Source organism: Podarcis melisellensis (assembly GCF_964234715.1).
Source record: "Podarcis melisellensis genome assembly, chromosome: 5".
Taxonomy (NCBI): Eukaryota; Metazoa; Chordata; class Lepidosauria; order Squamata; family Lacertidae; genus Podarcis; species Podarcis melisellensis.
In genome coordinates, this window is record NC_138537.1 from 73,010,079 (window position 1) to 73,035,903 (window position 25,825).

A 25,825-nucleotide genomic window follows, 5' to 3' on the forward strand; every position below is an offset into this window, starting at 1 on the left:
TGTTATGTAAAACACAGAGGTTTGACATTCTTCATCAAAATAACATACACATTTAATCTGGGAAGATAGGTTTGAGAAAGTCATATTTCCCTGTAAGGCATTCCTCCCTTTATAATAATTTAGATACCTTATAGGCTATTAAAAGCACACCTTTCATCGTTTGCGATGTTCATTCTTCCATGCTATAGAATGTTTATGCAAAATTTAATTACAGTTGCATGTTCTCTATCAATTGTTGCTTTTATAAGCACTGACTCAAAAAGTGCTCTTTCCAAAGCAATCCTTAGCATTGTGCTATGATGTCTTTAAACAGATCATGTCTATTTTTATACTCTGTGACCTCCTTCACCTACTTTCTGGCCACCTTTAGATGCCTTCCTTTTATATCTGTGGGACTCCCCCCCCCCGAAGGAACATCTGGGTACAATAAAAGTATGTCGTATTATTAATTCAAGGGAAGACATTAGCTGCAGTATTTATCAAAAGGAGAGGGAGAGCAGGAACCTTTTTAAACATGCCAGGTTCTGATCGCAAGCAGTGTATTTTAAAACTATAAATTTCCAGCAGCAGTTGCCCAAAATGAAGAGAAACTGCAAGATAGGGGATGGAAAAATGTATTGGTGGATATAAACACAATGACAACAACTCTCGTTTCAAAGGTCCCAGTGTGCATGTATGTATGTATGTATGTATGTGTTTTCCTTTTTAAGGTTTTTACTGGCTGACATACAAAGACCCACTCGTTGTGCCTATGGGAGCTTTGGGATACTGTTTCTCAAATAGCATCCTCCCCCCCCCCACACCTCCCAAATCCACACGGCAAACCACTTTGAAAACCGAGAAGACTTTAAAAAGTAGTTTGCTTTATGGCATTGGTGGTGGGGTTTCTGCTCAAAGGGCGGGAGGGGAAATCTCAATGCCTATAAAGCTCTGGATCCTGACAATTAGTTTTATATTAAATGTACAGTGCAAAAGAAGAGACAAAGAGAGAGCTAAAGAGGGCCATATCTGTCCACAAAGTTGTCCCACGTTATCAAGCCGATCAACCCCAGAAGCCAAACTGTTCTAAAATGTCAAACCAAAAATGCAATGAAAATTCTACTTACTCTGCTTAAAACCAAGGTAGGGTATTCGTTCAATTGGTGTTTTTCTTTCTTTCATATATTTATAAAGTGCCACAAGGAATGCCTGTTCATCCGCTCTGCATTCTTCACCTACAGAAACCTTTGATTTATCCTCGCTGGAGCCCCTTTTACAGTTGCTGTTGTTATTTTTGGTTTTGTGCAAAGGCAATTTAGCCTCACATTTTACCTGGAAGAAAAGAGGAGATGCCAGATTAGATCTTGAAAACTGCCTGCTCCAGCTTTCATTCCCATTTAAGAGATGACCCCCTTCTGCTCCATCACGCCCTCTCTTTCTCAGAAGGCCAACAACAACATTAAAGCTCTTTCTCTGTGTTTTAGGTACAATATTTCCAAACTGTTGCATCTCAACTTCTCTACTTCCTTTGCCTCTCATTCTTGCCTCCACTCTGTGTTTGTTTAATTCTTTGGACAAGTCAAGGACTTAAAGAGAACATGAAGCCATGTCTTCTCTCCTTTAAGTTACTGCTCTGTGGTTTCCTGGCCCAGCTCCATGCCATTTGCTTTTTGAGTCTGCCCTGTTGTATCTAGGCTACCATTGCAGCCTTCCAGATCCCTAGTGCTGCTCACCTCTCCCTTATATGGTCATTCGTCCACCTGTCCCCAGAGAATTGTTCAAGCGAGCTGTCAAGTCCAGACAAGGTGGGGTCTGTCTCTCTGCCGCATGTATAGTGGTAGATACCTATTAACCACTTTTATATTTTGTAGTAAATATTATAAACCCTTGATTTTCACCCAGGGCAGAGTCTGTGCTCTATTGCTAGTTCTCTCCCCTTAATAATAGCATGCAAACTTGAATAAAATATTGGGGGGAGGGCAGGTAAGCCCAACCCCACATAACTGATCACAAGACTTGGCACACACACTCCATTTGAATGGCAATGCCTATAAACTGTGTGGGGTGGGGTGCTGACCCTCTCAAATGTTTTTTGTTTGTTTGTTTTTTTAGGGGGGCTGAAGGGATCTTGGCCCCTATGAGTTGCCTCATATGTTAGCACGTGTCATGACTCGGCTCAAGATCTTAAGAAAGATGTTTGGGTGGGATACATGTGTTTGCGTGACCAAGGACATAATGTCACTGAACAGACAGGGCCCGTTTTACAACAGGGAATTTCATAAACGTTAGGAGTTTTTGAGTTCTGGGCACAGAACTGCACCTAAGATTTCAGATCAGCTTCCAAGAGATCACTGCAGCGTCAGGCAAGCTGATCTTGGGGTGATTGCATGTAATAAAGCACTCTTGTTAGAGAAGATAAGAGATGCATGATCCATTTTGGATATACTTTTTAAAATGGTTGCTATGTAAAAGAGACCTTTGATGACTACATAACGTAGCAGGAAAACGTCCCTCATATGCTCAGAACTGGAGCAGTGTTTCCATAAACAAAGTATTCAGTTTCAATGTCTTGGGGTGAGGCATGAACTGCTCTTGTTAAAATTGGACAGGGAGCAGGGTATATTAATTAAGGTCAGAGTATAAAGGAAACAGAAAATCTGCATGACTGCATTCATGACGCACACGGCAAAAATAATGTCTTTAGATTTATTTTGAAAGGAAATTTCTAGTCCTCATGATTATGGAAAATAACTTTTTTTAAAAAAATTGTATGTGCAGATACTACTAAAGGCCTTTGAAACTGAGAGATTCTTTTGGGGGGCATGCATCAGTTCAGGAGGGACCCAATTAGCCTCACTGAAAAATATATTCAAGGACTGGTTTATATAAATGTTGTCAGATAGTTTGTTATAAGTAAATGATTTAATCTCAGCCCATACGTATCCATGTATATTCACACAAACTGGGAGTCTTTCTCCCCAGCCCAGTATAACCTCTGACCAAAACCTGAGATCTGTGAAGCTCTAGCATGAGATTTCAAACTGGTAACTCTAGTGAGCAGCTTATCGATCTGTTTGGAGCTTATTAAAGCCGTGAAGAAGGTCACTGTTATTCCCATTCAAAAAAGGGAGGTGCTGCCCTCACGATCCTTCATTTTAGAGTGAGGATTTGAAAATATGTCTCCCATGTTTAGCACCCCAGCCCAAACCTGTTTAACAAGGTCAGTACAACTGAAACCAGTGTGATATAATTTGATACACATGTTGGATTGAAGTGCAAAGCTGTAATTAAACACTCTCCCTTTCATGTATTTAAAAATATATCCTTATTACTCTTTTTAGATGGTCCAGTATTAGGAATAGCATTTTACATGTGCTAGTTTTGTGGGGAAAGGCATTTTTAAAAAATAAATAAATAAATCAGTGGTGTAACCCATGAAACACAAAACACCTTCTAATCTCTTATCAAATAACCCACCTCCACACAACACACACTGTCTTTCTGGCATGCAGAGTGGGGTTTACCAATTTCATTACCTGGAAAGTATTTCTCATTTGAAGTTCATATTCCATCACATGTGTTTTTAATTGTAGACCAAAAAAATAAAATACAGTTTTTGCAACTAAGATTTACATACTGCTCCATCTCCAGAAAACAAAACAAAAGATTTGGATCCCTTGATCAGGAAACTTAAAAGTACAACTCCCTCCATCTATGTCCAGTCTTATTTTCCATACAGTTCAATAAAAACATCAATATACATGGACAGCTTAAATATACCCAGTAAATCAAGGTGGGAAATAACTAAATGAAAGAAAATTAATGTCAAGGCAACGTGTTCTGTATGACAAACGAGGTAATAACTGAAACAAAATATATGAAAATATCATGTTCATTCCTTAATAGCAGTGATGTCAATATGTTCAAGGACATCAAATAGCCAACAGACTCCTCCAGTGCACCCATTTTACGTGAATTACTTGGCAGTCAATTCCATTTACTTCTGCTGGACTTTCTCCTAAGTAAGCATGCATTGACTCAGGCTGCATATTTTTGGATGTGGCCATTCCTTAACAAAATGACAAATGACTCTGATTGTATTTCCAGGGGCAAGCCTCATTTGCAGAAATTCACCACCGTGGGAAATACAATAGGAAATTGCCACTGTGACCAATGAATAATGTCGATTTTGGGGAGCCGGGAAAGAGATTGGTTCTGGCTTAGATTATGCCTAGTAAAAGTTCTGCACATATCCACAGTTTACATCATCAATGATCAGCATGTCTTCCAGAGTTCTTATTCAGTCTTCTTGGAATCACGTCAATAGGGATTTGCATGGTTTGGGCTATTTGGGTTATGTGGTAGCTGGAAGGCACAAAGCGCTGGACCAAGGCACGTACCATGGAAATTAAGACGGCCTCTTCTTGGCCACATTTTCTATACAGCACTCGGCTCAGTGTATCTTGCTGATAGCTGCCAGATCTCAATCTCCTCTTTATTATCTTTCACTACATATGGCGTTCGCTGAGTGTGCATGTAACCTTTATGGAGCCACTTTGAAGTAGAGATCTATATGCCCCACTGTCTTTTGAACCCTTCCACAGATATTTAGAAGGGTGGCTGGCAAGGGTGTTTAGGAAATTTAAGGGTGCAACCGTAAGCACATTTTTACTGGGATGTCCCACTGAAATCAACAGTACAGTAATCACTTCCAAGGGAAAATGGTTGGGGACCATAAAAAGACCTTTGCCATGGCATATCTGGATGTGAGAGGGCATAGCTTGCTGTCACAGCATCTGCCTTGCATCCATGCAGCCCCTGGCACAATCTCAGGTCACCAGGGTTAGTAAGGAGACTGGCAGAGGCCAGCCAGAATAACCAGTAACTTGGCTAGGTAAGCATTGACCTGACTTTGTATATAAGACTGAATAAATAACTCTGCGCAATAAAACTCTTTACAAGTCTGCCCAAACTTCGCCTGAGACCTTTGCAGCTCTTTTGCAGAATGCATTAACTGTGAGCTGTGCATAAGGTCGACTGCCCCCTTGTGGAGCGTGGCTCGATTCTCCTGCATCTCGGGAGAATAATTTCAGAATAAAGACATTTGTAAAAAGAGTGGCAACATGCTCTTGAAACTTGAGTCATGTGCCTGTCAGAATCATGAAAGGTATAAGTATATTAATGTTTACTTCCATCCTTAAATGTTGAGAGCCACCTGATAAATTGGAACCTGACAAATCACCTGATAAAAATACGTAAAATAAATTCCATACAATTAAATATGTAAATTACCTACAGCCTTCACACTCCCATTTCCCTCATGGCCCTTTGTGGCGAGCAAGTTATCTAGTTTCTCCCTTGGAGATAAAAACAGGAAGTTTCACTCTTCCACAAATGATTTCTCCCTAACTCAATCTATTCCATATTGTATTCCTGAAGGCATAACCCAAGGACATCATTGGAAGAGGAAAGCTCATCGGTAAGTGCAACAAATTTGTCTTACGAGAGCCTGCGATCCCCAAGTGCCACACTTGAGCTGCAGGAGAATAAAATACAGCTCTGTAATTCAGTTATAGTACTTAATAGGCTGCGCCAGGCTCAAATATATTCAGACCTATTGAAACCAAACCAAATGCTTTTGTATGCTAGGCAATAAAGTTCACACAATTATTCGCTCACAGATAAAGGTAAACAAGCTGAATGAAACTGGAGTCCTAATAGCTTCATGGGTTGTGTTTTTGTGTGTGTGTGGTTTTTTTTTGCTCCATGACAGCTTTAAATATGACATTTAGAATCTGAGCAGGGAATATGCAGGATGTGTAGCCAAAATTCAGCAAGGACCATATGCAATGGCTTTTTAAGTCTTTGCTGTCATTTGCTTCCCATTTCATCTGCTGGGCTCCAGTAATATGCTCAGCTGGGGGTCTATTCAGTATTGTCAGCCAATGCTGTGGAAAGGAGGATCTTTTGCAGCAGGGGGAGGAAAGGCACAGGGGATATTCATGTTGGCATTGGGAGAGGCTCTGTACAATGCTATGGAGAGCCCAGTTAACACCACTGGCTCTCCTCATGGAAGAGTGGGGCTCAAACTGCTCCTTCCCTGTGGAATTACAGCACCACCCCTCAATGTTATGCATAAGCCATGCATAGATAGCCATGCGTCCAAGAATGATAGCATTACTGGTCCAGAACTAAATATAATTTCATGATTCATTCACGGATGCCATCAGCCCAAGTTCAAAAATCTTAAGGAGGCTAATGAATGATGCAATTCATTCATTCATGTGGTTTCTGTCCTAACTCTTTGTTACTAGGTGAACTCAAAGAAGGTTACAACATACTGCATTTAAAACAACAATTAAATAAGAATAAAACAAATACAAATCTGCAAGAAAACCACAATTAAACCAGTCAATTACAATGTTTCTAACATGTTCCCATAAGCCTCCTGAAAGAACAACAAAATGTTAGCTAGGCACTCTTCATAGAGGAAAGGGAGGTTCCACAATCATGAGACTTCCACCAATAAGAACCAGCTCCAAGACGTAACCAATTTCACGCTCAGTGGTAGGTGGCACATTGAGAAAGGTCTTCCAGTAAAAGATGCAGATAGCTATGTGAAAGCAGGTATCTCTTCATGTTAACAGAGGGTGGGGTGCAGTTCACATACCATAAGAACAATATTAGTTTTGTGGTTGTTTTTAATGGTCCTCTGGCACACTGCTTCACGTGCAGAAGATACTCCACTTACAGGATGTTGAATTGTTTATGCCCATAGTTCATGAAGGGCAAATTGAATATGGCTGACAAAGAGTTTGCAAAATTCAACAAAAGTAGGGCATCTGCATAGTAGGATCTTTGAGCTTTTATGCACTCCACAACAATGGAAACCTGAGAAAGTCCCATAACATTTTATGGTGGTCGCAAAGCTGTCAAACATCGAAAATCAGCTTTTTAACGAACACCTCTGTATAATGTGATACCAGTTCATCATATTACAAATAACTGAAGTACTAGCCACACCACAAGACACCAAAGACTGAGCAATGCAAAAATCAATGACAAAACCCTCATGATTTTACCTTTAGAACTTTGTTTGTGCCATCCCATTGTGTCAATATCAGTGAAATATCAAGGAGGCAATGCTAATAAATCAATCGCAAGAAAAGTGACACAAAATACAACTCAAGACATTTGACCTCTTAAAGTCTTAAATTAATGGGCTCAACTCAAGACATTCAATTGCTTGGTTTGCACATCACAGTACGGTATGCCAAACTATGACTTACTGGAACTGTGTGAATATGTGGGCTCCTGGAGAGAAACTTGCAAATGCTTTTGCCTCTCCCCAAACCTTTTTACTCCCAACACAGCACTGAGCTAAGGGAAAGTTTAGTTAGCATGCTGTTTGAATCTGGGCTCTTCGTTAAGCTCTCTGCTCACTAACCACAAGCCATAGCCAAGATTTATAGTTTGGCTTACTGTGACGTGTTGTGTAGGCCAATGCAAAAAAACACATACAAAACCCAAGCAAACACCATAAAAGATTTCAGACATGAGGTTGGTTCCACAAAAGTCACCTGTATTTCCCAAATAATTCACCACATTTGTAAAGTTTTCTATGGTCAATTAAGTATTTTCTAGAACAGTGTTTCCCAACCTTGTGCCTCCAGATGTTTTTGGCCTACAACTCCCATCATCCCTAGCTAGCAAGACCAGTGGTCAGGGATGATGGGAATTGTAGTTCAAAAACAGCTGGAGGCCCAAGGTTGGGAAACACTGTTCTAGAACATGGAACTTTTCTTGGCAATGTTTTCCGATCCTTACAATCAGACTGCCATTTGGCTTGTCCAAACTGCATAATCCAGAGGTGCTAACCTTTCCCCCCCCCCCGCCGACAGGGCTCCAAAGCTAAACACTTCTCACCCTGACCCCCCAACCCAGGACAGAGAAGAAAGGATTGAAAAAATGAGTATCTGCTTTAATTCTGTATGTCACAAATCATTTACAAGCTCAGGAGGCCTATATGAAAACAAAACTGGCTTCATCATACAATTTGGACAGGACAAATAAGAAGTGATTGAAGTAGCCATTGGTGTTTAAACTGCTTTAAATTTGTACAAACATACTTGAAATGCAGATTGACATGGTAGCTAGTAAGGTAAAGGTAAAGGGACCCCTGACCGTTAGGTCCAGTTGCGAACGACTCTGGGGTTGCGGTGCTCACCTCGCTTTACTGGCTGAGGGAGCCAGCGTACAGCTTCCGGTCATGTGGCCAGCATGACTAAGCCGCTTCTGGCAAACCAGAGCAGCACAAGGAAACACCATTTACCTTCCTGCCACATCGGTACCTATTTATCTACTTGCACTTTGACATGCTTTTGAATTGCTAGGTTGGCAGGAGCTGGGACTGAGCAATGGGAGCTCACCCCATTGTGGGGATTTGAACCGCCGACCTTCTGATCAGCAAGCCCTAGGCTCTGTGGTTTAGACCACAGCACCACCTGTGTCCCAAAGTAGCTAGTACATCACTGTAAATAGCCCACTGAAAGCCTCAGCAACAAGAGCTTTCAACACTTTAGAAATTTAAATATTTGAGCACAGTAATGTTGTCTTCAAAGTGCTATACATTCAGCCAGCCAACCAGTCATATAGAGAACGCACAAAATAATTGCTTGGTGGAAATACACTCCAGACTAGGTTCACCATGAAAGTACATCAGTTGATTTCTCTCCTTCTGACGGCTGGGACTTTGACATGCAAACTGATAGCTCACATCAGAAAATTCATGCAGAAACTGCTTAATTCTGCCTTCTGATAGGCATTAAATGCTCACGTGGAAACTCTTCTACAAGAAGCCCCAAAATAATGGCTGGTGCTTCATATTACAAACATAGCCAAGCGAGTTATCCCAATAGTTATCCCATTTCCAGCAGTGTGCATGGTCATTATACTGTACGTTGTGCCATTGTAACTGAAGTGATGGGAGGTGATATCTGGAGGGTTTCTGATGGCTCATTCATGCATACAAGTCACCATTTGATGATTCATCAGGTGATTAACATGTGCATGCAAACCAACCCATGGTAATCCGAGACCCATAGATAGTTCAAGCATAAGGAGGTGTATTTAAAAGACCTTGTCCAGAATATTAACTTGCACTCTGAATTTCCATTTCAACTTTTCTAAAGATGAACAGCAACGTTATTCTAGGTAACATTTTTGTGTGTGTTCGGTGTAATCTGTTACTCAAAGGAAGTTCCCGTTTCATATATGGTTATTTTCAAATTATATTTGAGAGGCAACTAAGAAGGGCTTTGAGCAATTTAATTTTCAATGTAGTATAGATGTTTGAATGTCGGACTAGCACGGGGGAGACCCAAGTTGAACTCCCACTCAGCCATGAGAGAAAACCACTCACTTAGGGTGACCTTCCACCCCAACCTCACAGGGCTGGTGATAAAATGGAGAACCATGTACACTGCCCTTCAGCTCTTTGGAGGAAAGGCTAGATAGTAATTAATGAATCAAGTGGGGTTTTTTAATATCCTTTTGTTACATGGAAGTCACTTTGGGGTCACTTGTGAAAGCAGCTTACAAATGTTTCAGATAAATCATACTGAAGGAAACTATGGTGTTCAAGACAGATAGGCTGTGCTGACTCCAGCTACCGAAATGGAGGCTTCTGCTCCCTGCCTTGCAGGCCTTTTCCCAACTGGCCTGGGTGGGCAGGGCCCTGACTGACTCCAGCTACAAAAGCTGGGGCTGCGTTGGGGTATTTTTTATGGGTTGTTGTTGCCGGGGTGGTGGTGTTGCTGTTTTCGATACCATTTTTTGTATGTTTACTTTAGATCTTATTATGATTTATGTGGATATGGTTTAATTTGGTTGTGTACCTTCTGAGGTTTTATTTATTGTTTTTGACTACTTTTGCTACATTTGTAATTATGTATTTTTTTCAGTTTGTAAGCTGCCTTGAGCATGGTTTTAACTATGGAAAGGTGGCATACCAATAACATGTCGTATGTGTGCAATTATAGTAAATCTCAACAGAAGTTGATAAATCTCAACAGAAGTTGATAATGCAGACAAAAAAAATGTAAAAGGGGGGGGGGAGAGGAAGCTCGCCCACTCAAACAACTGCAATCCATATTGATTTTCATTTAAAAGAGAGGCAGGTGGGGATGATCCCTACTTTGAAATGCTATACTGGAAAAGAAAGGCAAAATTGAATTTGGATGAAAATTACTAAATGTCTTACCTTGGCAACAGCCTTGCCTTCACAATTATTATTGGAATCCTTAAAGCCACTGAGTGAATCTCTTCTCTGTGGGCATGACTTCTTTTTGCGTGGTCTGCCTTTAAGATTTGGCGCTGAAAACAAACAGGCAACAATTTCAGCACAATTTCTTACAAAGGGGTAACACAGCTGAACACCAGTTGAGCAGTCTTCAAAAACAAGCATGCACCTTGAAGCAGCCTACGTCTTCCTATAATAAACAAGCATGTTATTGCCAGTAGTAGAACTGTTTCTAGGTCACATATTTCTACATTATATTTCCTGCCACCCCAGCTAATCTGTTGCTATTAACATATGACAAGGATCCAAATGAATATTGAGAAAGCACAAATTGCTCTCTTGCAAAACAAAAGATCAGATGGGTGAACATCTTTTATACATCCATTTTATTATGTAAAATGTAAGCATGAACTTGATTCCTTCTTCTGGGAATTTCCTTATAGTAGAAGGTATTTGATTAGGCAATGTTTATGTGCGTCAAAGATTTTCTAAGTTGAAAAAAGCAACCACTTCCATATATAGCACAAAGAACAAAATAATTGATTGGTACTTCTGTACAGTACGGTTCAACCGCTGAAGGCATGAGACAAACAGAAATGCAATCCTCACTTTATCAAATCAGTCTCTTTAATGCTACACTTCAAGTCTTTCTTAACAGAGCTGAGAGATAACACAATACAGAAAAACTCTGAGTTCTGCTTTGATAACCAGTATATACTACATATAGGTCAAACAAGGAAAACACACATTTAGATGTCTTTTAAACACGAGCACACACACACACAAAATATAATGCTGATTATGACAAAACTATGAGGAAAAGAATGAAGTAGTTGTTTTGTTCTGTAAGAAAAGTGACCCTTGTGTGCTCAGTCACCGGACTTCAACAACATTAAAAACGATAAGCAATCATTAACTTGTGATTATAGTGGAGATAACTTGCTGTAACCCCCCCCCTTTTAAAGTAACCATTGTTTTCATTACTTCCAGGGATGATTATAATAATGCCAGAAATCTAAACACCACAAGCCTCTCGAGTGGCTTCTAATTGTTTCTAATCTTACATTTGTCACACAAGTGGTTTCAGGACATTTTACATTTTAATTAGCTCTCAGATGCAAGGCTGCTATAATTTGATACTGATGCTCTGGAGAAGAAGAAGAAAAACCCAGTTTCCTGCTGGCAGTGGTTCAAGTGGAGAACGAAAACAAAACAAACACATCACCCCTCAGCTTAAAAGCAAAGGTCCCACCCCAAACCTTCTTCCCTCGCCCCCACAATGTTTCATGCCTCAGCACTGCCTGCCGCTAAGTGTTTTAGAAAGCAACTCCAAGGTTTGGCATCTGAGGCTAGCATGCGAAAAGGGGGGGGGGGGGGGAGGAAAGGGAAAAGGGAGGAGGGGATCAAGAGAGAGTAAAAGAAATTATTACCCATTCCAGTCGACAAACATCTGCTTGATTTATCTCTCTACTCATGAATGCTACAGCATGTGACTGCGCGCTCACTACATCCCTGGAAGTAGTCTCGACTCGGTGTGCATGTCAGTCTTACACAGAATGAGCGCTCAGAGTATTTGCTTGGCGCTTACAAATCCCCTCTCCCTCAGCTGCTCCGTTACTCATATAAACACAGATGAGTGACTCAAACAGAGGAGAGTGGGATGTGCACTCCGGACTCCAGCTCTCTAGCGGCTGACACCCTGCCAAGAAGCCTGCTCCCTCGTTTACAAATGTAGCTCATGATTTCATCCTAATTGTTTTGTTGCTCATGACCTCTTTGCTCGACACCAGTTGGAGAGCACGCCGCGTTCCACAAACCCAGGGTCGCATTTAAGGCCCAGAGAAAGAGAGAGTGAGTGAGAGAGAGGTGTCAATAATATCTCCCTTCAAAAGAGGTTGCGTCAAGCCCAAAGTGCTTTCTCGATTTATTGCAGCCTGATGCAGGCACTAAAATTTAACGACTGCCGTAGAGTAAATGGGGCAAATTTGTGTCTGGCAAAAGCACCTGAAGTTGCTCAAATGACGAGGATTAATTCTGGCTCAGGATCTTGGGTTTTGTAAGGATTACTTGTTTTATGGTAACCAGAACGAAAGCACAGCTAGTTCCCAGCATGGGCATTTTAGAAAAATACAGGTTATTCCTGAATTTCAGGGGCATGCAGTGTTGTTTTGCACAAAAGGAAAACACGCGAAGCCCTGCCAAATTTCTCGGTTTAAAGTTTTAATTAATTAAGTGAAAAGCTTCAAATGGCAGAAAAGGGCAAATTCCTGGAATAATGATCTTGCTTGTGCCTGGGTAGTGGTGGCAGCAATATAGAATTTCTCATTTCTTCAGTTGCTGAGGAATTTGGACAGGAAATGACTCCATCCAGAATGTTCTAAGATTACTTCTTGTATAACATAATGCAACTTTAAATCTCATTCATATTGGATGTATAATTAAAAGGAAAGCATCTCTATGAATCAGTGATGACTGTGGTATTTCACTGCATAGCAAGAGGCACTCTGACATTAAAAGTAATATTTCCATTGCAGCTGAAAAGATTAACACATCCCCATACGTAATGCACATACTGTATATACCGCTCCTAAGTGAGCTACATTTCCCTCTGCTGAAAAAAATGATAGGTGATCACACAATATGTATATGATCTATTTATTCATGGTGACATTATTATCCAAAAGATACTTGATAGATCATGCGGTGAAAAATACCACTTCCCACCAAAGAGATCAGTCATCAGGAATATTCAGAATGTTGAATTGTTACAGGATGAATTAGCTCTTCGTTTTAAATATTTACACTCTACTTCATCCTATCTGGATTTCAGGGCAGTGAGCAGCCCATTTGTAGCACAATACAAGTAAACAATAATAGAATAACAGATTTTCAAAATCAACAAAAACTAAGAAGTTAAAAATGCCCAGTGAATAAAAATGGGTTCTCATAAATCGTCCCGTATTTTCTCTCGGAGAATGTCAGAAGATAAAAATTCATGCCATCTTTTTAAAAAGACAAACAGACCACATACACACAAAATCATTTCACCCAAAACTCTGCAGAAAAGTGCCAGAGTACAGTAACTTAAACTTAAATAAACTACTTAGCAAGTAGTAGATCCTGGTCAGCAGATAGATAAACTTGCCAGATGTGGTGGCTTGAACCATCTGCTGAAAGAGTAGCCCATGGTTGGCGTGGGAGAGGAATGGTTGGTTGGCTTTTTCTGCACTGATTCTATGAGGGTTTGCTGCCTGGCTGGTCTTTGTACCCTGCAACATCAACCTCCCCTTCCTTCCTTCCTTCCTTCCTTCCTTCCTTCCTTCCTTCCTTCCTTCCTTCCTTCCTTCCTTCCTTCTTCTCAAGCAACAGAGATAGCACCAAGCTTAAGGGGGAGTGGGGAGGAAAACTAGGCAGCAAAAGCAAACACAACTACTGTGGGTTGCCTGGGGTAGAAAGTTTGGCCCTATAGTAGGTAGACTTCCCATAAAACCTGTTTATGTAATGAGTACTTGTAGAAAGTCTCAGTGCAGCCAGATAATTACCCGGGAACAACATGTACGTAATCTTGGGCTCCATGATGGAAGAAATGTGGTCCATAAATGTAATAACATGAATAAATTAAGTATGTGCATAACAGACTGTGCATATCATAACTTCTTGTCTGTGAAGCAGGCAGAATTAAAAAGAAACCAACAAGAGAATGAAAGAGCAAAGAAACAGACCAAGTACATGGGAAAATGAAGAAACAACAATGAAAGTCGCTCATTTTAAGCAGTTCAGTCAACTTAAAACTTTAGTACAGTACAGTTTTTATTCAGTCGCAGGATGAGCTAGGGGAACACATGCCTAATTTGAAGCTATTTTAATTACTTATTAGGAAAGGAAATATTTAAATTGCCTTTCTAATAATGAACAGTACTTTTGATTCTGTCAGTGTCATCGAACAAGACCTTAAATTGAAAATGCTGTAATATGTAAAATGACGTAAATTTAAACCAGATACCTAATCAGGTAATTAATTAAAATGAATGATAAATCAACAAATTTAAATGGATGGCAATATATTCCAAGTTTAGGTGCCTATGACAACCTGTTCTACCAAGTGAAAGTATGAAACACTAGAGTTTGATTCAAACAGTGGTGAGGTGGTGACGACAAAATATTACTTCTCCAACACCAATGCAGCTGTTCAATGTCACAGAGCAAAGCTAGTTCAGGTCATGAAGGCCCTTGTATTAATATAGGGAGGTGAGGAGACCTAGAACCCCTGGAGGCCTGCTGCGATGAGTTTCCCATACATTTTACAGATAAGGCCACTCATACCCATATCAACTTGGATGCTATCATTGGTACAGGGGCTGAAATGGATGGGATTGGCACACCACCTGAGCACACTGCAAGGGCTACTTTTCGGCTTGTGCAACCTGAGGATGTGGACATCCTTCTTGGAGGGCTATGAGCTACCAGGTGCTCCCTGGATCCATGCTACTGTGAAATCTACCAGGGCGCAGGTGGGCTTATGGACCTCTGAGATGTCTTAGCCTGGGGAATGGATGGGAGTGGAACACAACCATGTGGTTTTCCCCTAGACCTCACAGTAGGTTTGGATACTATCAACTCTGCTATCCTTCCAGACCTATTGTCAGGATTAAGCTTAGAAGGTATGAATTCAATGTGGCTTTCGTCCTTCTGGAAAAATCAGTATAAAAGGTGCTTTGGGTGGGTGGGGGACCTCTGTTCCACCACTTGAGCTCCTTGCTACATCAGCCTGTCATCCTTACTGTAAGCCACTGTAATTTACCCCATTGGCATGACTGCGTAGATAAATAAAGCCAAATGATTTACACCAGTGGTTTTCAGTCAGTGTGCCGTAGCTCCCTGGGGTGCCTTGGATGATGGTTAGGGGTTCCACAGGCAACACTGGCCTCTGTCCCTCTTTCCTTCCCTCCTCTGATGCCCTCTTGCATCTCTGCCTCCCAAGGCTTGCACAGCTGTTTGTTGTAGCAGCCCTGGCTACAAGTTCTGCAGGTGAATGGTGCCTCTGGGGCTGGCTGGTCAGGGGGTGCTGGTTGCCAGGAGCTGAGGCAGCCTCGGAGTAAGCAAACTAGCAAGGGAGCCCAGCCAACTAGTCCTCCAGCCCTTGCTCTTGGGAATGGACAGTGTGAGGAGGTACCTCTCTTTGGGGCAGGGGGGCCACCTCAGAGACTGCCTGGAGGACTCCCAATGAGAGGGGAGAGGAGAGGAGGCTGAGGGAAAACTCCACAAGGGAGGGTGTTCGAAAAAGGGAGAGGGGCTGCCAGCTCTGCAGGCAAGGGGTGACATAACTGGGCTCCTGAGCCCCACAGGGGTGCTGTAGAAAGAATGTAGTTGGTCAAAGGAGTTGTGGACTCAAAAAGGTTGAAAACCTCTGGTTTACACATTTTCTTTATTTTTCATAGCTCTCCCATTCTTCCTGTTTTGCCCCTAATCCTGACCTTTGTGACACGAACTATTTCTGTGGAAATAGTATGGTGACACAAATCAAACAAGAACCAAAGATTGGGGGAAAGTTCTGTTTCAAAATATGTACAATAGCAACAAAAAGGAAGTTCACCTAATTATTGGCAAAGCAAATTGTTCTCGGTACAATAAAAAAATATGATTACTTTTCCACCTAGCTACTTCCTGGTGTCAAAATAACTCTGGGATTCTGGGTGAGCTGAAACAGTGTGACATGGAAATTTTGCAAATATCAAGAACCACACAAGCCCTTGCTGACAATCTGAGCTTAGCAACTCTTTCCATTTTAGAAAGAAAGACTTAACACCATTCATAGCTCTGAATTCCCAAGATAAACTCACTCTTGCTTTTTCAGAAGAAGAATGGGACATAGATTTCCTGCATTTGGAAAAAGTGATAGCAGTATGAAAACTCACACCAAAACAAAAAACCCACAGCATCCCATCATTGTTTAAAGGAAACAGAGTACAATTAACTCCTGCTATTTTTTATTTTTATCATAAGGCTGATGAGGAACAAAAACACAGTTTGCCAAATAAGGTTAGTGCCTTAGATATTTCAGTGCCCTAGGTTGAATATTAAAAACTGCTAAATTCAATTAAACCTCCAGTCACCATCAACATCTGGAACTTATTGGTTTCAGTGCAGCTTCTATAATTCGAGAATTGCCTGCCTTTGGGAGCTGATTTCCATTTGACTTTTTGTCCTTAGGTATGCATACCTGAGTCTCAAATACAGTGGTACCTCGGGTTAAGAACTTAATTCGTTCTGGAGGTTCGTTCCTAACCTGAAACTGTTCTGAACCTGAAGCACCACTTTAGCTAATGGGGCCTCCCACTGCCGCCGGAGCACGATTTCTGTTCTCATCCTGAAGCAAAGTTCTTAACCCGAGGTACTATTTCTGGGGTAGCAGAGTCTGTAACCTGAAGCGTCTGTAACCCGAGGTACCACTGTACACATGCACCCTGTTGAACCTGAACACAGCAAATCAGGCGGGGTGTGCTCATTAAGATATATTTTCTCACACTGAAAGGACATCCATTATCTATGCAGAAAATCATAATGCGTGAAGTCTGAAAATTTGGTGGGGGCGGGGAATGCCTGATATGGCCCTCAGTATTAAATAATAATCCACCCTGTCATAGACTGATCAAAGAATCACATAGGCAAGCATAATAGTTATGAACTTTGGCCTAGGAATCATCAGTAGTCAGGGTGTAGGTATACTTTCAACTCCCCAATGACACATTGGAAAGAATAAAGGAAAATTCTGAAGTGCAGGGAGGTTTCTATAATATTGCTGAATAGACAAGGCACTTTTCAATTCAAATTAATATTTAACTTTAAAAAGCAAACAGCAGTGCAACTGGCTGCAGTGGAAACTTTAACAAAGCCCCTAAAAGTGACAGTTCTGCCCCATACACACATTCAAAGTTTTGCTGGAGTGGCCATAAAGGGAAACTATAGTAGAAGCCATTGCATCTCAGATGACGGCCGTAAAGTAACAAAATATGGTAGCCCACAAAGAACCATTAAATCACAACAATAGTAATCCATGCAACAGAAGTGAGGAATCCTTGTCCTAGGTGGATGGTCCCATTAGCTCTATGGGAGCCATTTTTTCACTGCCCCTTCCAATATTATTTTGTGCCCAAGATGAATGCCATTAGACATTGAAACTGCTAGCTAACATTTCCCAACTTTGAAGGTCTTAATCTATGCGAATAAATATGCAAAATGAAGAAAAATGATCACCGTTGACAAACAATTAAATTGCAAAAGATTTTAAAGGCTAATAATAAAAATACTGAGAATTTGTATGGTGCTTCGGGGTGACCAAAGTGGTTCACACCATCCTTTATTTCAAATGGCCCTGTCAACTCTGAAAAGTAATCCTGAATTATTGTCTCCAAGTAGCAGATTTGGGTGAGGCTATGAGAGAGGCTGCCTACCATATTCATGGCAGATGTGAGATATGAATCAGAGAGGTCCTTGATCAGAGATGCTATTCTATGTGCCACGCAAACCAAACATACAGAAAGACATGGCCCATTCATTCATTGTGGTACAACCCCCCAGATGCCACACAGTTTTCTGCTATGGGCAAATAATTTTCTATATGCATAGATGGTCTAAGACAACAAGAGTAACCTGAGTGTAGCATTACTCTGGTTTTACAGCATGAAATATTTCTTATTAACGTTTGATGAGTCCTTGCCAAAATGCGGGTTTGTTTTTTTCAATTCATTTATTTTGATTGACATCAAGAAGTGTTGTTACAGAGCACAGGTTGCTGAAAGGAGCTATCAACATAGCTGAAGTCCAGCTAGCTACCTGGGCGTATTGTAAGAGATCAGTGCTGCTGCCAAAGGCTTTTAATGAGAATGGAATGTATTACTTCATTTGAAATACCTGGATCGTTGACGTGAACCAAACACAAAGTACTCTTGGAATTCTCTGGCAGTTGCTGGAATCATGTAAGCGAACTTCCACAACCCGCACCGTTTCCCCCTCATTTCGTCTCAGAAACTTAACAAATGTATTAAGTAATGATCGAAATACTATCCTCCCCCGCCGCTTTTTACTCTAAATGCTATGCTTATTTCCTGATGCGACTATTCCGTTCTGGCCTGTAGGTATTAGGGCCTCTCAGAAACATTTTAAAAAGACACTATTTTTGTATGACAGTAATGTACTGTGATAGCCATTCTCTATCCCTCGCTTGCCTCCAGCTTCACAGAATTATAGAAATCTCTGTTGCATTCCCCACCCCCTTTAAGTGCACAGGAAAGGACTGAGATGAAGGAAGGGAGCGGAACATGGATAAAGAAGCCAAATAACTTAGTAACAGTAGTTGAAACCATCTCCAAAAGGAGGCAGTGCTAGCTGTCTTTTTTAAAATACAAATGCCTAAATAGATGGTGATGGTGATGATGATAATAGCAATAATAATAATAATAATAATAATAATAATAATAATAATAATAATTTATTTATTTATACCCCGCCCTCCCCGGCCAGAGCCAGGCTCAGGGCGGCTAACACCAGTAAAATTACAATAAAAACATAATAGAAAAAAAGCCAATTTAAAATACAGGTTAAAATGCAATTTAAAATGCAACCTCATTTTAAAAGAAGCCCATAAATCAAAACCATAAGGGGAGGGAAACAGAAGGGTTAATGCATGTTAACGAGATCCAATGTCAGATACCCCTTCTCCACCTCTGTGGAAACTTCTGTGGGCATTGCCCTACCAACAACAGTGGACCTCTGACATCAGTAGGGCTGAAAAAGGCAGAATGGAGGAAAGCATTGAAATGAAGGATCCATTTTGTGCAAACAGAGGTCTATGGAAAAGATAAGGTGTCATATCTTTGTTAACATATGCTGAGCTTTGAAAACGGGCACTAGCTATTGAAATGAACATTCAGACCATATCTATAAAATACACTTGTACCTTGGAAGTCGAATGGAATCTGTTCCGGAAGTCCGTTAGACTTCCAAAATGTTCAGAAACCACAGCACAGCTTCTGATTGGCTGCAGGAAGCTCCAAAAATAGCTCGCAAACCAGAACAGTCACTTCCAGGTTTGCAGCGTTCGGGAGCCAAAACGTTCAGGAACTAAGCTTTTTCAAAAACCAAGGTATGACTGTAAGTGCTTTCTTAGTGACAGGAAAACATGTATTTGAAAGTGATGTTTCTAAAATTCTGTAGCAGCGTTTGCCTGCTATCAGGCCCCCGCCACCCAACCACCATCATGAAAGCAGCTTGGTCACACGCCATGCTCTCAACTCCGCTATGTGGAGTGGCTCTCTTGTATAACGGCAAACAAATGTACCTATTTTCATCCAGCAACTGTTAGAGGTTATGTGAAACTTAGGGTATTAATAACCTCATTCATTCAAATATGCCTATGCTTAAAAGTTAAGCAGATGGTTAAGCTCCTTGACTAAATCAGAGACAAAGTTCCACAAACATTTCCAAGGAGAGTTCCCATGAGAATAGGGAGAGTGAGTGTCTTGGGGTGGGGGTTAGGGAAGGAGCCACCTGGGATATTAACTGGAATATGTGATCCTTGTTTATTAGAGAACGTCTCTCTTGCAAAGTTAGATTGGCTTTCAGCCACCACACCCATAATCCCCAGTTGGCACCTGGTATGAAACCTTCCAGTTGGCAATGGGCTCTGAACTTGTTATTCAAAACTGTGCGCAGATCTCCAAACTGGCAAGGAAAAACTCCCCCCCTCGCCCAAAGGAAGATCCTATTAGAAGACGCAAACTAAGTATTCCCAATGAGGAGGGTGAAAGGAGGACTAATTCCGCAAGTGGCAAGTAGTTGTCGAGAAGGCAAGTGGCACAACCTGGCCCTGGATGATGCCTGGATAGGGAAACACCTGGGAAGTGTATGCAACCTAACATAGATACAAATACAGTGGTACCTCGGGTTACAGACACTTCAGGTTACAGACTCCACTAACCCAGAAATAGTACCTCGGGTTAAGAACTTTGCTTCAGGATGAGAACAGAAATTGTGCTCCGGCAGCGTGGCAGCAGCAGGAGGCCCCGTTAGCTAAAGTGGTGCTTCAGGTTAAGAACAGTTTCAGGTTAAGTACAGACCTCCGGAACAAATTAAGTTCTTAACCAGAGGTACCACTGTAAAGATAAACCTACAAATTATGTAGCAGCAGATCAGTGGGTCGAAGGTTAGAAAGGCCCTTCCTTGCCCTGTTGCCCAGTATCCTCTTACTGGAAATGTGGGTACTCAGGTGAAACCTCAGCCCTGCCACGGAGCTGTACTATCCCTGCCATGCTGTACAGTGGTACCTCTGCTTACGTACTTAATTTGTTCCGGAGGTCCGTTCTTAACCCGAAACCATTCTTAACCTGAGGTACCACTTTAGCTAATGGGGCCTCCTGCTGCCGCCATGCTGCCGGCGTGCAATTTCTGTTCTCATCCTGAGGTAAAGTTCTTAACCCGAGGTACTACTTCTGTGTTAGCGGAGTCTGTAACCTGAAATGTTTGTAACCCAAGGTGTTTGTAACCCAAGGTACCACTGTATCTGCACTAGCACAACTGGACACCTTCAGCTGCCCCAGCTGCAACAGAACATGTCTCTCCCGCATTGGTCTCCACAACCACACAAGCGCTGCAGCTTTCAACTGTTTGACTTCCAACCCCAAAAGGTGCACTCTTCCATTGTACCCCGAAACAGGTGGATGCCAAGATGAAGCCTGCCACCTTATTTTCTCCCACTGCATGTAGCTTGTCAGGGTAGATAAATAAATAATCAAAGAAGCAGGCGTGTACTGCAAGGCCTCTCAAAAGTGGCTGGGACAGACAGGCTGCATAGTGGAAAAGACAAATGTTTCTACACTGGAAATGGTGGAAAAAATGATTTTCCTTTCCCCTAGGCTCAAAAGTGTTTTCTCCTATTCAGGACAAAAGCTTTTGTAAGACCGCAGTCTAGTAGAGTCAGCACTATAGAATAAAAAAAACCTATAAGCAATAAAATTATTCCACGCTTACCAGTAGTGTGTGTGTGTGTGTGTGTGTGTGTGTGTCTGTAACATCTTTGGGGGGGGGAGAGTCAGCATTGTGTTTTTTTTTAGGAAACAGGGTAGATTAAGTTGACATGCTATTAAATGTTCTAGACATTTCCCCATGACTTCCCCCCTCCTGATGTGTAACTATGGCAGTGATTGTACTTATTGGCAGAGTTGTTTTTCTGCCACATGGTATGCATATTTCAGCATCCAGCATTATTAACTCATGACCAATTGTCAGTTGATCATTATCTAACATATGAGGAAGCCAAAAAATAATCCCTTATTTGGGCAAAAGCAGCCATTCCCCCCCCCCACTGTCTATATTTTCCCTTCCTTCCCAGGCCCTTTAGTTGGTTTATTATTTGCTGTCAACAAAGAACCAGAAGCTACATGTATATATATATATATTTTAAAAACTGCAAGAAGGGAAAATCAATCTTTATCATGTTTTAAACACTTAGCTGGCATTATTAAACCAAGCAGATTTGTTCCCTGAAAGAAAACTCTCAGTTGCCCTCTAGTGTCATCTTGATGCTACACAGAGTAAGGAGAAAAATCGGCATGCAAAATACAATGTGCAGTCAATGTTAACAACTGATGGGAAGAGACATTCTCCAAGCTAAAGGTTATACAAAACTTGCCAGTTTTATATACTCAATTGCAAAAGCTTTTCCTGGACTGTACCATTTCAAGTTGAGGGGGAGGGGGGGTAAGTTATACGTTTAAATGCTTCAAATTGGGGAAGAGGTGTGTGTGAAAAATACCATGCTAGGGGCAAGGCTGAATGCTGTCTTTCTCTCTGACATACTAGGCTTGTGTGCGCAAGTTGTATCACTAGATGAAGCAGCCCTCGATAATTTATTCTTCCACCTGCAGCTTGAAGTGGTACTGTCCACAAAAAGCTTTATCAGGACGTGCCCTTTATACTCCAGCTCCGATGAAGTCAATGGAAGTTACTTCCAACAGTAATATACTTTGGACTGTGGGAGTCAGCCTACTTGTGGTGCATTCTCAGAATGGGGCCGTTCAGAATGAAAACAACAACAAAGAGATTTGGCACATGCCGCTTTAAAAATGAAATAAAACCAGCGTAGTTCACAACGCTGGCCCAATCCATAGGTCAAAGGCGTGGCGTAGAAGCTGCAAAGGCAGGGGAAAGTTCTGGGGAAAGGCCCTCCTCTGAAACCCTGGGGAGCTGCTGCCAGCCAGTGTCAGCTATATTGAGCTAGGTGGACCAAGAGTCTTGACTTGACAGAATGCGGTTTCCTCTGGGAGTCCAATAGGGGACCTATTGAGCAAGGACATCTTGCCCTAAACCCGCAACTGGAACATGGAAAACGGCCTTATTCTGAGTCAAACCATTGTCCATCTAACTCCCGGTCTGCACTGACTGGCAGAAGCTCTCCAGGGTTTCAGACAGGGTCCTCTCTGAGCCCTACCTGGAGATGCAAAGGGATTGGGACCTTCAGCATGCAAAGCAGATGTTCTACCACTGAGTTTTAGGCCCTCTTTCCATCCCAAAGGGACGTTGGTGGCGCTGTGGGTTAAACCACAGAGCCTAGGACTTGCTGGTCAGAAGGTCGGCGGTTTGAATCCCCGTGACGGGGTGAGCTCCCGTGGCTCGGTCCCAACCTAGCAGTTTGAAAGCACGTCAAAGTGCAAGTAGATAAATAGGTACCACTCCAGTGGGAAGGTAAACGGCGTTTCCGTGCACTGCTCTGGTTCTCCAGAAGTGGCTTAGTCATGCTGGCCACATGACCCGGAAGCTGTATGCCGGCTCCCTCGGCCAGTAAAGCGAGATGAGCACCGCAACCCCAGAGTCGGTCACGACTGGACCTAATGGTCAGGGGTCCCTTTACCTTTACCTCCATCCCAAAAGTAGTAGGGTGAGCATTAATAGCTTATCCCTGTTCACCACCTCTGCATATTACGCTTCCCATAATGGGGGAGCACAGGGCAAAGCTATCTTAGCCGCTGCAGGGACTCATATGGGAAATAGCCTTGCCCTGAACAGAGGATGCTTATAAGCCATGCCTTTTCAGCCTTCTTGCCCAAGCACTTTTAAAGCACGGATGGTGCTGACCATTACAGATGTACAGGATGTGGGGCAAAGGCTTTTAACAAGAGCTGAAGCCTTTCACGAGAAATCGCAGCATCTATTACTTTCTCTAAAGCTTCATTTCTAACTTAAAACAGCCTGACATGCCCACCAGCTCAGTATTATAGGATTCTAGGGTAAATGGGAGTCTGTAAAATTCCCTAATATGGAAAAGAAATGGAGTTGTTTTCCCCCCTGAAGAAACAGTTTGTTTCTGCTAATGAGTAACATGTGCAGAGATTTGACACAACCAAACACAACCAGACCAGGTGTGTATCTTTCTTCCGCCCCCTCCACCTATTTTGCTTAAAAAAGAAGCTGTTGACAGCCTTAAACTGCACATTTAATATTAGATTACTAAATTGATTTTTCACAAAATAAAACAAAATAGTCAATTCAATTTAAGATACAGTTGGAGAGGCTTGAACAATTTATTGAGCAACAAACCCATTTCTAAAATGCAAATGAGGTGGCATTAAAACAAACCTATAAGGGTACATTTGGAGGAGAGGAAAGCAGCAAAACAAATGTATTTTCCAGTCCATCCTTAGTAATGATGCCAAACATTTATTTTGCTTGACTGCTGCTTTGATAAATCACTATTTCTCAAACAGCCAGTCTTTGTTAGCCTTTTTAAAAAAATGTCCTGTTATTGTTAACATTGCATGAGGAATGCCTGCATACTTCCATTTTGTTCACTTTCAAAGTACAAGTAACTAATAAAGAGTTTCGCAATAAGAACAATCCATTCTTCCCACTGCATCATCAGCACCCTTGAAATACTGCTATTATAAAACTAAACAGTAAGCTCTTTAGAAACACTATACATGACGTTGCTTGCTTGTTCTGTTTAGATCAACCACAGTTGTGCAACTTCAAAATGTTTTTCTTTCCCAACTTTTTCCTTCTCTGAAGAAACTGATATATCATCTTAATATTTATAGAAAGAAAACACAAATTCTTTGGGGGAGGGTTATGAAGAGAATATAAAAGTCATCTCTATAATTTACTGGAAGAGGGCATGTTAGAGTGCTTGGAATGTGGGAAACCATAATTGGAAAATAAGGATTTCTTATTTTAATCTGGATAACACTGAAATGCCACAAGTGGTGGTCTAAAGCATATAAACAGGAAAACTGAAATGTGGATCATTTTGATTTGCATAATCTGACATTTATAGAGTACCTCATTACAAATGGGTTCGAAGAGTGTTTTGCAACATACATGCTAAAATTATGGGGCAAAGTCAACACCTCAAGTGTAGCAATGTTTCATTATTTGTGCACCCTTGCCTTACATTCTTATCATCAATGCATGTCAGTAATGAAACTGGAGTGGACTAAGGTTGGGATGGGGCTTAGCAAGGATTGGAAGTATGCCATAGTTCTGGCCTCCAGACATTGGGCCATTGCATGTGTCCAGGGGACACATTTTATTCTGGCCAAACCTCATAAAAACCATTGCAGACTAGAAATATGAAAGTCATATTGTAAGGCCTGAACTTCAAAACAACTGCCCAAGTAAGGATGGCTCCTTTAGTCCAAGGCAGCTCCTCTGGCTCCTGCTTATCTCACTCCTCACAATCCTCGCTTTATACTTGTGCTACCTTCTTAACCTGTTCTTGCCAGTGACTTGCATAACTTTTGCCAATATCTGACCTCAGCAATATTCCCTACCGACAGAATGGTATTTGAGAATTGGCTCTGATAGATCTGGGCAGCCAAGCATTGATCTGGCACCAACAAGCAGGGCAGGGCTCACACCTGATTGTGGTTACACAAGGAAGGTCTACTGTAAAAGGAGATTGTAGTAACAACTGCAAGGCAACCTGCCATGCCTCTCAAGAAAAAGGGATCCTGCACAGGCCTCCTCCAAGATGGGCTTTCTCCACTACCAGGTTCTTCAAATACCCAGTCTGATACATTTGCAATGGTTTCTGGGTCAGCACATACAGGAAGTCCTGCCAGTAGCTTAAAGAGCTCTTGCTACAGAAGCTGCAGTTGTCTTAAAAATTGCAATACCAAAGATCTTAGATTTCCATGCAGACTATTAAGTGGGAGTGGACCTGTAAAAAGCAACATGGCGGCATTGATCCAAAAGCCAGATATCGACTATGGCAAAACAAACAAACAACAACATTTACTCAAGAAATAAAGTGCTCATCTTCATCAGAATCATGCTAGACGCCTCTACAGTGGTACCTCAGATTACAGACACTTCAGGTTACAGATGCTTCAGGTCACAGACTCCGCTAACCCAGAAATAGTACCTTGGGTTAAGAAATTTGATTCAGGATGAGAACAGAAATTGTGCTCTGGCGGCCTGGCAGCAGGAGGCCCCATTAGCTAAAGTGGTGCTTCAGGTTAAGAGCAGTTCCAGGTTAAGAACGGACCTCCAGAACGA

At 41.7% G+C, this 25,825-nt stretch overlaps 1 protein-coding gene across 3 annotated transcripts in view; it reads right to left on the minus strand.

Annotated features, from left to right (window-relative positions):
- Positions 1-25,825, minus strand: part of ARID5B (AT-rich interaction domain 5B) — a 178,614-nt gene that overhangs the window by 43,832 nt on the left and 108,957 nt on the right. For all 3 annotated transcript variants that reach the window (XM_081913490.1, XM_081913489.1, XM_081913491.1), the window contains 2 exons: positions 10,241-10,353; positions 1,107-1,311 (listed from right to left, as the gene is read on the minus strand). In XM_081913490.1, the coding sequence (XP_081769616.1) occupies positions 1,107-1,311; positions 10,241-10,353 (318 nt within the window). The remainder of the gene's footprint in view (positions 1-1,106; positions 1,312-10,240; positions 10,354-25,825) is intronic.